At 44.8% G+C, this 12,153-nt stretch overlaps 1 protein-coding gene across 2 annotated transcripts; it reads left to right on the plus strand.

Moving 5' to 3' along the window:
- The first annotated feature begins 4,787 nt into the window (after nt 1-4,787).
- Nucleotides 4,788-12,153, plus strand: LOC112874380. Of its 2 annotated transcripts, none has more exons than XM_025937668.1 (8): nt 4,788-5,110; nt 6,518-6,835; nt 6,983-7,242; nt 7,887-8,028; nt 8,251-8,622; nt 8,746-8,877; nt 9,345-9,473; nt 9,821-12,153. In XM_025937668.1, exons 1-8 carry the CDS (start codon nt 5,024-5,026, stop codon nt 11,867-11,869), a joined length of 3,489 nt encoding a protein of 1,162 aa, XP_025793453.1. In that variant the 5' UTR covers nt 4,788-5,023; the 3' UTR covers nt 11,870-12,153. The 2 variants fall into 2 exon arrangements, with proteins under 2 accessions (XP_025793453.1, XP_025793454.1); XM_025937669.1 differs by lacking the exon at nt 4,788-5,110 and adding an exon at nt 5,174-5,654.

The following is a 12,153-nucleotide window of genomic DNA, read 5'->3' on the forward strand; positions in this document are numbered from 1 at the left end:
GGAATTTTGTGAGGCACCGACTCTGGAGTCCGAAGGAAAGGATTCCATAGATGAGCATGCGAGCTTCATTCTTGAATTACCATAAGAACCATGCTCGTTCAATGCCTCTCCAGAGTCAGGCATGTTTTGTGCCCCGAGCATGCACGAGGACTGCAACCACCTTAAGGTCCTTTCTTGCAAAGTCTTTACAAGATTGGTTGTAGATGCATTTATTTGCCATACACATTGCAAATTTTCTGGATGCACTGTGGCACTAACCTTGCAGCTAAAGCTTCAAAAATACATCAACCATTGGTGGTGAGAGGGGAACACACATCACCAATGATAGCTGCAAGAGGACATTCCCATGGTCGAGTTTCTGATCGTAAACAAAGCAATGTCGGGAGATAGCCCGGATTATCATTTCCCTTTTGAATAAAATCAAGATCATGTCTTTAGGATAACTCTCCTTCGGGTATTTTTGGTCGCTAATCATTTCAGGTAGAGATTAAAAAAATGACGGACAGGTGACGCCCAAGAACATGAGAGCTACACCGACTACAACACCATGGTAATTCTTGTTGAGGGAATGAGTATGACGGGAAGCTTGAACTCCACACATTTAAGTTGTGTTGCCCAGCAATGCAAACTCCAAGTGTGCGGGAGGTATGTAAGTATCCCAAGTAAGCCCCTTTCGTACCAATTCTTATCTTGGTTTAGAGATTGTGTTAGTTCTTGCATCTTGCCCCATGAAAATAAAACAAAAAATGAAAAAAAAATTGAGTTCGAATAAAGGCTTCCTGGTTCTTGAACCAGAAGAGTCCCCCTTTTGTTCCCACATTTTTTTCTGAATACAGCACCAGGTACAATCACAAGTGTGGGGGAATCCCTCAAGTTCATCATCGACATACACACTCGAGATCACCCATAAAGGTATCGCACAACATCGACTACACTAATAAGACAAGGGACAAGGCGATGGCACCAAAGTGAGTCGCTGCCCCCGTGGTTTGGCCGAATCACCACTGGTCCGCGTCGATCCCCATCTTCTTTAAGAGCGATGATATGTGCACCCTCTACGTGTCTACTCTTCTTGATTCATGAGTTTGAATTAATTTTAAATCTGACTCACTAAAATCAAACTCAAAAATAAAATGAACCAACATGCTCCACCTTCTCTACTTGACTCTTATGGTTGGCTTGCATATGTTTTATTCCATGCTTATCGCCTTGATGCTTGTGCACAAAAATATTTAGGAAAGCATGCTCATCTAAATAGTTGATATTTGAGATATGGTTTGAATAAAATAATCTTCACCCTTACTGTTTAAGTGCTTGAGAACCTTATTTGAAAATGTGGAAAACGCTTTGCAAAGCTCCTCTTTGATATGCCAAAGTCCTACCAAAGCCATATAATGAGATATCTTGAAAACCCTATACACATATGCTGCTTGTCTTTGCATTAAGCTTTATTAAATTGTTGTGACCTTTGTGAGAATTCTTTTCATGCTTTCATGATCAAGATTCACGTGCACACCATATACCCCTTGTTATGCTTCTATAAGAAGTTAGCGTTGTATCATCCATCTATTCCACAAATAAATACTCCACAATATGTGTTGGTCTCTCTCCGGCTTTACTTACAAAAGAGACATGGGCTATCGAAAAAAAATATGGACACATGAAGGTCCAAGCTAAAAAAGAAAGAAAGAAAAAGATTAGGACACAGGAAGGTCCAAGAAAAAGAAAAAAAAAGAAGAGAAAGATAGCTATGTTCTCGATAGAATTTACAGAGGGAGAGAGACCATATAAAAGGAATTTCCATTTCATCCACCATTCATCATCCACCATATCCATACACGTGCACATCTTGATCTGACTGTATGACTTGATCTGATTCTATGACTTGCTTTTCTCTTTGTATCCGGCTTTGACTTTGCAATAAATGCGATACAAGTATGCTTTATCCTTCGCACCCTAAATTGAGCTCCATTTATAGCCATCATTAGAAGTAGGATGAAGAAAGTCAAGTCTAATGCCTTAGTAAGGACATAAACACGTCAAGCAATCTGAGAGAATCAAATAAGGAGCTAAGCAAGGTTTGTTTTGAAAATGTATTAAAAAATTCCAATCTACTTAACATGAGGAGTAGAGTGATTTGACTCAAAACCAAATGCCTCGACTACCCAAGATGGTATGATAGACACTTCAAGTTTCACAAGCGCAAGGTATAGTTTGGAATATCGCTTATGCTCGCTTCATATCCGTGGAAGTCATATTTCACCTTAGTTCTTTCTCCTTCACTTGAGGACGAGCAAAGCCTAAGTGTGGGGGTGTTGTTGACGGCTCTTAAGTGCAAAATCTATACCGTCAACTCCTCCATAAACATATAAAAGATAAGCATCAATATTAGTGGTAGGGTTTATTACTAACAAATTCCACAAGTGTTGATGAATATTTGTATGCAGGTCCACTAAAGGAGAAAACACACCTCAAGAGCAAGGAAACACACCCCTCAATCCAAGGCAAAAGGAGTCGACTAATCAGAACGCACCGTTCAGCCTCACATGGATCAAAGCACCCACCAGGACATGCAACCGCCTTAGGACAGCGCCAAGTCGTGCACCACAGTCCTCAGAGCCCACTTGCCAGCCTTTCAGTCGAAGCTGAGGACGGTTGGTGGCCTAGCTCGTTCGGCCAAACTGGCCGAACCAGGCCCAGCCCCACCGTCTTACTTCTTCCATGCAGCACCTCCCCATTGCACCTCAAGGTCGGTTCCAGATGAATGTACCTCATTTGCCAGCCGAGAACCCCTGGACACATCTATAAATATGAAGGGAGGAGCTCCTAATTGAGACACACCACCAAAACCTCTCAAGAGGAGTTTAGAGCTTCATTGCAAAAGCACAATGTGCTTAGCTAGTGCTTAGAGTAGGGAGAGAGTGAGGGGGTAGTTCGGGGGAGGTGCCGGGCCTGTTGACGCTCTTCTCCAACTTGTACCTCTATGGATGCTGCCTTCTTTTGGTATGAAGTAAGTTCGTATCCGTAGTTCCTTTCTTGCATAAGAGCGAGATCAGTTCTCTTACATGCGGGTTCGTCGTTCTGTATTTATACAGAGTGCTGTAGTTTGCTACGGTGATCCAAACGTACTTAGACTGCAGTAGTAATCAATAGCGTAGATGTGGTGTCTATGCTAGGGGCTATCCTTCGTTTCCCTTATATCCCACAGATTGTTAAAGGTAGGCCGTAGGTGGTGACAACCCTATTGGTCCTTTGTAACCCTCCACATTCGGATATAACGTAGAGCAGACCAGGTGTAAGTCGGTGCCCGAAACGAGTTTTTTGCCCGAGAGATCGACCTTTAACTCACCTATATTGCTATCTTAGGAATCCTCTCTACCCTCGCCACCTATCTTGGTGTGTCCTTGGACTGACTAGATTAGAAGTTAGTACTCTTGGAATACTCTGAGGTGAAAGCTACGACGATATCCGTGCACTTGCAGATTTATTCGCTATCGCTAAAATACCCAACACCCGCTGTGCAGCGCCATAAATGGCAAAGGTGGGGGCCAGGGGCTGTAAGCCCAAGGTTCGCCCAAACACAGTGAAACCCTAGTGACCTGATCTGAGCGGCGCTGAAGTGAAGGGAAGTCCGCCGCCCCTGCGCTATGCCACCGTCGTCCTCGACCTCGCTGCCTTCACTGCGTCCCTACTCCAACTTCGCCACCTCGCCATCATTGATCTACTCCGACTTGCCATGGCCACCTTTATGACTCTCTGTTCATGTTCTTTCAGATGTAAACTGTGTTGTTAATCTCATGATAATGTACAGCACCCACTCGATCTACTGCTAGAGATCTGTTTTTTACTCTATCATGTCTGTCCACCTTCTTCCTCTTCCCTCCCCTTCTTCCTATAGGAGCCACCTCCTTCTTCTTCTTGCAGCTCACTGGTAGCTCATGGCGCGGCATGCCCCTAAGCGGGCCCGCGACGGTGAGCTCTCGCCTCGCCGCGCCGCGCCGCCCTGCGCCTCGCCCGCCCGCGCCTGCGAGCTCTCGCCGCGCCGCGCCGCGCCGCCCTGCAGCTCGCCCGCCCGCGCCGACAAGCTCTCGCCGCACCGCCCTGTGGCTCGCCCTGCCCCCGTCGCGCGGCCGCACACGGCTTGGCCGCCTCCATGCCACGCGGTCGCTCGCCGCTCGCACGCGTGCCCCCACACCATGCGACCGCCAGCCCACCCCGCGGCTCGCCCACCTCTGCACTACCGCCGGCCACCATCCTGCGCCTCCCTGTCATATACCGCCTCATGTCTCAATCGCTTGCTCACGGAGGGAACACCCCGTCGAAGGGGGACAAAGTGGGTCGGAATGATCCCCTCTTTTCAGAGGGACGAGATCAACCTGCGTCTTTGGAGGAATATTTGTATCTGAGTCCATTCCAACCCACGTAACATTGCTACCAAACGCGGGTCGATATGGGTCGAACCCGTCATGATCCACTTCGACCCACCATCCAAACACATATTAATATGCCTTGTATCAACAACATTTTCCTCAAGGAATGTGTTAATGATTTCTAATATTAGATTTCTTCTCTAAGAAACAAGTAATAAATGGAAAAATGGAAAGTATGACGTAAAACAACGGGTTGAGCTTGGCAAAATCCTAGCGTTTTTTAACGTCGAAAGAAAAGAAAAGAGAAGGAAAAAAACACCCTTCCCTGTCATCATTATCGTCGTCTCTCTCCCCTTTTCTTTTTCGATTTATAAGAGAAAATATTTCGGAGTTTGTTTGCGTTTTTTTTCACCCCGGTCGCAGCAGGCCACACCATACCCCCGCCTGACCTCATCTCATCATCGCCTCCACCTCACCAGAGAAATCCTCCCCCTCCGTCGCCAATTTTTCTATCAAACCCTCCTCCCCCCATCTCAGATCCCTCCCCCTTCCCAGCTCAGCCCTGCTCGATGGCCGCCGAATCGGACTCCGCTGCCGCCCGCCGCTGAGCGACCACGACGGCCACCTCCGGCGACCGCCCGAGCACCCACGTCATGGTTGCTGAGGCGGCGCCGTCGGCGGCGGCGGCGGCGATCTGGTCCCGCCGCCGCGACGAGATCACCTTCGACCGCCTACACAAGGTACCGCCCCTCCTGGGCTCGCCCCGATCGGATCTGCCCGCTCGCTGACCCTGCCCCGAGTCGGCGCCGCGGATCTGAGGCGCCCACCCTGCTCCCCATGTTTGACGCCTCCTGCGCGCCCGGTCCATGCTCCGACGATCCGCGGCGCTCGCCGTCGCGTCCGAGGGTGGCGCTTCCTGGGAGCGCTGCTTTAGTCTGTAGGTTTTGATTTGACTTTGCTGCTCACCTGTGGGAGGATTTTATTAGATTGGATTGCTCCAGCTTCTCAGCTGGCATGGACTCCAGGCGGTGCTGCTGGATGTTGCATGGGGGCTGGAGCAGACAAGCGCTTGACTGAAGAATTTGATTGGTTTGTCGCATTCCAATGGCCGGATGTGTCGGATTGAGTTATTGAAGCTGTTTCCGACGCCGTTGCTGCCGAGCTAACTGTCCGGAGAAGTGGGAACGGCCTGAATTTTGAAGAACGATCTTGGGGCTGTCTGGAGAAGCTAACTGCTTTGCTGATGGAGCCTATTGGCTTATCTCGCTGGCAGACAAACAGAAGGTATGAAGAATGCGCTGGATTGAAGCGGTTACTATTGGTGTTGCTGCTGCTGCTAACCGACGAGCAGCAATGACGACAAACCAAACTTTGGAGAGTAATCACTGTGTCCTGGCTGAGCAACCAACTGCTTCGCTTAAGTGTATGATTGGTTCGTCAGATTTAGGCACATGGATGAAGAATACATTCATGGCATTACTGCCTTACTAGTGACGACACTGCTGTGCTAGCTGGCCATACTTGTGATGCCAACAATCTGGATTCTTAAAAGCTATTGTTGTTGTTTGGCTAGGGCAATATGGACGAGGGAATCATTGCAACCTATGTCTTAGCCGTGCGCTTGTCTCTAGCTGCTCACTATTTGACTGTACCTACGCGTTTTATGTGTGTCCATTTCAATATATGCGCTGTTAGGTTAGCCTACGATCATTTTATTTCAGATGGAATCATATTTATGAAACTGTGTCATTCCTAGTATGCGTTGAGTAGTAATGGAAGGTTGCGTACTGATCCAGGCAATGTAGATTCCTGATTTAGAAATGTTCTAGTGGCCCTGAGCTGGTAAATGGGCTATAAAGATTTAGTGGAGATGTTAATGCAAAACATTTCTCTGTGAAGTTCTGTCTACTTGGGGTTCGATACACTACACTGCTTTTGTGTTATCTCAAACAGAGTTAATGGTTGGTATGGTACTGTACATTTATGTGCTCACTAGTTGCAATTGACTTGTTGAATGCACTGTCTTCTTTATTGAGCCCTGAGATGTGCATTTATGTTCTTTTTTTTAATGTATGCTATAGAGCTATGTCATCTTAAGTTGAATAATGTAACTGATCTCTTAATCCTGTGGATTCAAATTGTTCCAGTTTTGGAGTGCCCTGTCACCTCGTGCACGACATGAGCTGCTCAGACTTGATAAACAGACACTCATCGAGCATGCTCGCAAGAACTTGTACTGTTCAAGGTGCAATGGGCTGCTTTTGGAAAGTTTTACACAAATAGTCATGTATGGGAAGTCACTGCATCAAGAAGGTTCGTGTGAGCCAAGGTTTCAGGAAGTTGAAGCAGAAGAAGTTCAGGACCCCTCAGTTCATCCTTGGGGAGGCCTTTCAACAACAAAGGATGGCATCTTAACTCTTCTTGATTGCTTCATAAATGCAAAATCTCTTCATGTGGTCCAAAATGTAAGCATGAAACAGTAACCTTAGTTTTTTTTCATCTGGTCTATGAACTTTTCCTCTGATATTTTCATTTGTCCTCCGGTTGTCTGTTGTGGCATTCCTTCTCTGATGTTGTTCTTAATCTAATGCACTCCACATTGTGTTGACTAGGTATTTGACAGTGCACGTGCAAGGGAACGTGAACGTGAAATGCTTTACCCTGATGCATGTGGTGGCGGTGGCAGAGGATGGATTAGCCCAGTGATACCTAACTATGGCAGGGGGCATGGAACACGAGACACATGTGCTTTGCACACTGCGCGCCTTTCTTGTGATACTCTGGTGGATTTTTGGTCGGCACTGGGTGAAGAAACTAGATCATCTCTTTTAAGGATGAAGGAAGAGGACTTCATTGAAAGACTTATGCATAGGTGAGTATAAAAGGTGTTTTCGTTTTATACTTTTTTTAACTGAAATACAGTGATGTTACTGACAAGGGATGTGCTATCGTGAACAAGAATGGGATAATCATATAGTTTTGTTATTTGAGTTTATTTGCTTCTTGATATTGATAAGAACTACTTTTAAATGTATATTGTTATAGGCATTGCATACATTTTTTTCTGTAAGATGAGTTGATTTGCTTCTTGATACTGATTGAAATATTTTTTGAAAGGTATATGAAATGCCATAAAATTTTTACTGGTTGTGTAAATGCATTATAACTTGGCTAAATGCTATTACAAATTGGTCCGTGTTTAACATAGGTCCCTCTTTTTATTTATTATAATGCTGCACAGATAGAACATGCAACTAAAGCTATGTTTTAAGCTTTTCATTTCTTGTTCAAGCTTGTACTCATTCTAATGTTTTAATGCTTTGCAATATTGTGCCTGGTAGTTAAATATCTACAAACCCTACTATCTGTAATGTCATCAGCTGATCAGCAATAACAGTACCATGGTTTTACCTTTATTATTCAATGCAACATTTTGATGAGATGTTCTGAATTATGAATATGTTTGTAGTCAATATATAATAATTTACTAACCTTTTGGATGAAATTTCGGTGCAGGTTTGACAGCAAGAGATTTTGCCGAGACTGCAGAAGGAATGTTATTCGCGAATTCAAAGAGCTCAAGGAATTAAAGCGCATGCGAAAGGAACCTCGTTGCACTAGTTGGTTTTGTGTTGCAGATACAGCATTTAAGTGTGAGGTCAGAATGGCAATCCTTAACATCCTTCATATCTGCAATTTCGTGGTTGTTTTTATCACTCTTTTTGTTTCTTTGGGCACACTCTTTGTGTTGGTAAAACCATACAGAGAAAAACTCTAGCAAATATGGGTTCAAGGGTCTTGCATTCACATTTTCAGTGTGTAGTAATGTGACAGGGCTTGCCTAGTTGGCTTGTTAACAATTTCCTTTGTATATTTGCAGGTGTTTGAAGATGCTGTTCTTGTTGACTGGCACCAATCCTTTTTGGAGCAAGGTGAAATTTACAGTCGTTTTGAGTTGGCTATTGGAACAGATGAAGGAAAATCGGATATTCTAAACTTTGAAGATGTGGGGATGAATGGGCAAGTCCACAGAAAAGGCCTTGATCTTGATCAGTTTGAAGATTATTTTATTACACTGAAAGCATGCAGACCGGATGGGCGTTGTTCAGAATTATGTGTGAAGGCTCATGCCTTGAAGGGTCAATCATGTGTTCACCGCAGACTGATTGTGGGGGATGGATTTGTGACAATTACCAAAGGTGAAAGTATTAGAAGTTTCTTTGAGCATGCTGAAGAAGCAGAGGAAGAGGATGTAAGTGGCTCCTATTTTAAATCATTAACATCAAACATGATCAGAATAATTGTTATTCAGAACTTGAACATGCATGGTTCTTGGAAGTCATATAGTCTGATCCAATGACGTACGCATGAGCAGGAAGATGATGCAATGGATAGAGACAGCAATGACCCTGATGGTGATGTTGCTCATCCACAGAAGCATGCCAAGAGCCCTGAACTTGCAAGAGAATTTCTCCTGGATGCTGCTGCAGTGATCTTCAAAGAACAGGTAGTGTATGGCACTGGATACATAGTAACAAACCATCTATTGAGAAAATAAAAGCACTTAATTGTTATTGGTTGTACGAAGAGCAAAAGTTTATCTATGCTTTCTAAATGTCACAGCATTACCTGAAATGTCTTCTCCTTTTATATATCAACCTCTTGAAATAAGGAATTCTTTGCATAGAACATAAATATCTCTTTTGTTGATGTCATTCATTCTATAAGTAGAATTTATAGCTTTTTTTTAAGTAACCAGAACAATTGAGACAATATAATTGTTTTAAGCATTAAAACTATTCTTTGTGAATCTTTTGCCACTTATCAGCATACTTGAGGTTTATTAATTGTACCAAAGATTATATGGTCAGCATTATGGGCAGAACAATTGTGCTAACTGGTCTGTGCTTTGAGATAATTAGACCAACTTGTCCAAAACACTAATCTCTTACCAATTGTTGGTGTTGATTGCAGGTCGAGAAGGCTTTCAGAGAAGGCACGGCACGGCAGAATGCACATAGTGTTTTTGTGTCCCTTGCACTAAAACTGTTGGAAGAACGAGTTCATGTTGCTTGCAAAGAAATAATTACTTTGGAAAAACAGGTATTTTTATATGTGATAGCAGATGTAAGGATAATTTTTTTGTTTATGTGCCACTGGGAGTTTCCTGTTTAGCTCATGTACCTGCCATCCCGAAGTTGTTATTTGTGTATATGCAATTTGAATATGTGTGTATGCCATTTAAGGTTGTGTGTATAACACTGGCTAGTGGTGCACACACAAATTCCAGTGTTATACACACAAATAGGAAATATGATGACAAGTGAGCAAAGCAGACACATACAAAAGACGTGTACACAAATTGCCATAGTTGTAGAAGGTGCAACATTGATGTGAATTTATTTTCTTCGCCTTTCATGATGTATGCTAACATTGGGTTACTCTTGCAGACCAAACTTCTCGAGGAAGAGGAGAAAGAAAAGCGTGAGGAAGAAGAGCGCAGGGAGAGGAGGAGGACAAAAGAGAGGGAAAAGAAGAACAGAAGAAAAGAAAGGTTGAAAGGGAAGGACAGAGATAGGGAAAAAATAGTGGTTCAGTCAAAAGTTTCAGATGATACTTCACCATCATCTCTGAGCAACCGAGCAGCACCGAGTAACGAGGCACTAAATATTCTGGACTTGAGATATTCAGATAGTGAAGAAGAAGATAATGCTGTGGCCAGGGAGCACTCCTCTCCTGATTCCTCTGTTGATCAGGCTTCAAGCAGGGACAGTGATGAACGGAGCAATGAGCATGAATGCAATGCAACGATAGGTTATGATGGCTCATTCTCATGTGAGGAGTCTATATCATCAAGAAGAAACCTGAGATATAGAAGAGACTTCCCTCAAGAACAAGATGCCAGTTATTGGTATGAAGATTGCCAAGATGACTCTGGAGATATTCCGCAGCATTCTAGGGAGAGGATAAGGAATAACACTAGAGGCTACAACACTGTATTTAGTGCAAATAATAGAACTAGGGATAGATACAATCCCTGCAGTTGTGGCCATCAGGAAGAGTACAGATACTTTTCGAATACAGCTAGACCAAGCAGAGATATGAAGATGGCCAGGAAAACAGTTGAGAAGCCCAGGTTGCAGTACCGCAGGTGCTATCCATTGGATAGCTTTATAGTGCCTAAAGGAGGCCGTGTTGGTGGTGCACCAACCAAGAGTGCAGGGCCAAAGCAAGTATGGGAGCCAATGGATGCAAGAAAGAAGGCCAGCTTGGGGAATGAAAGTAATACTACTGAGGTTGCGGATGATGCTGATCGGTCAGATCAAGTGGAATGCTCAAAGGATATCAGTGAATGTGAAAAGCTTGAGAAAGTGTGTGAACCACTTGCTGAGGTTTGTTCTGAGAGATCTGAGGTAGTTTGCAAGTCAGGCACAGATCAGCCATGCAGAGGTGAGAAGAGTCAGTCTGCTTGTAATGATGGACCTCATGTCATGGATAAGCCAGATAGCTGCTTGACAAAGGACACTGGTAGGACAGCAAACTTAACCAGTTCGGACAGCTCCTCATGTCTAAGTGAGGGAGACAGAGACAGCAGCATGAGCAGCATGACCTCGCTGAGTGCTCAGAATGCAGAGTCTTCATCAACATCTGATTCAGAAGATTCTTCAGACAGGAACAATAGCAGCCCAGGCGATCCACCAGTGAAGAGTGCTTCTTCCCGTTCATTGCTTGAGATGTGTGCAGGAAATGGTTTCAGGGAGTACCAACCTAAAGGCCTGCATCCTCCTGATGGCAACCAGTTTGGGTTCAGGGTTGGCCCTTTCCAGGACCAGATGTTGCACCATCAGAAGGCCCATGCACCACCGTACTCGGCACCATTCATGGGGTTCCACGATCACCCCCTGCCAGTTCCAACAAATGGGTACTTGTCATATCCTCAGCCTGGTCACTTCTTCCCTGGCCCTGTGGCCCCTGTCGGATATGGAGTCCCCGGGAACCAATGTGTGGACTTCCCAATGCAGTACAGCAATAACATTTATCCATACTTGGGCCCTGAGTTTGGTTTTCTGCCTTCACCACCAGTTCACAAGACTCCTGTGAGCTTCCATGCCGTGCCAGTGCCAGTGCCACCACCGACCCCGCAATGTAGAAGTGGAGTGCCGGTGGTGATGAATCAAGAGAGGCAGGAGAGCCATCCTCTCCTTCCTAAATTAAACCAGGCAGTGCTGGTGGCCGAGAACGGCTGTGCAGAAGACAACGCCACCAAGCAGAAACAGAAAGATGATGACAGCATGCCGTTCTCCTTGTTCCAGTTCAACCTGCTGATCGCCCCTCCCGCACCGGCAGCGTCCAAAGAAGAGCAGGTTGGGGGAGCATTGGCGCCGTCAAGACTGCCGCCGCCGATAGCTCAGGCCCAGCCATGCTCAAGGGAGGAGACGAACATCAAGGAGTACAAACTCTTCTCCGGGTGTAATGACGGAGTGATGTTTCGGTTATAGACATGAGAAAGAAGTAAGCAGGTATTCAATACAGCGATACAATGGCCCGTGATTTGTATTCCCCGAAAAACAGAATAATGTAGCTCGAGGTTTTTACTGTGCTGCCCTCGAATATTCATTTCCCTTTTTTTACCTTTGAATTTCCTTTTTCCCCAATTGTGTGTATGGAAAACTGGAAAGATAGCGAGTGGTATAGATTCTGCAGTTTTGACACAAAGGGTCGGTTAATCTCTGGATGATGTTTTCTCTTGATGGTGTAGCAGTCTATATAGTTTTTCTTTTCT

The sequence above is a fragment of the Panicum hallii genome, chromosome 9, assembly GCF_002211085.1.
Source record: "Panicum hallii strain FIL2 chromosome 9, PHallii_v3.1, whole genome shotgun sequence".
Classification (NCBI taxonomy): domain Eukaryota; kingdom Viridiplantae; phylum Streptophyta; class Magnoliopsida; order Poales; family Poaceae; genus Panicum; species Panicum hallii.

What these genes read in the sequence shown, in the direction of transcription:
- LOC112874380 (XM_025937668.1), top strand. Translation starts at nt 5,024, where the DNA reads ATGGTTGCTGAGGCGGCGCCGTCGGCGGCGGCGGCGGCGATCTGGTCC. An exon ending in ATACAGCATTTAAGTGTGAG is followed by an intron (nt 8,029 to 8,250) that starts GTCAGAATGGCA and finishes GTATATTTGCAG; the next exon opens with GTGTTTGAAGATGCTGTTCT. An exon ending in AAGAAGCAGAGGAAGAGGAT is followed by an intron (nt 8,623 to 8,745) that starts GTAAGTGGCTCC and finishes ACGCATGAGCAG; the next exon opens with GAAGATGATGCAATGGATAG.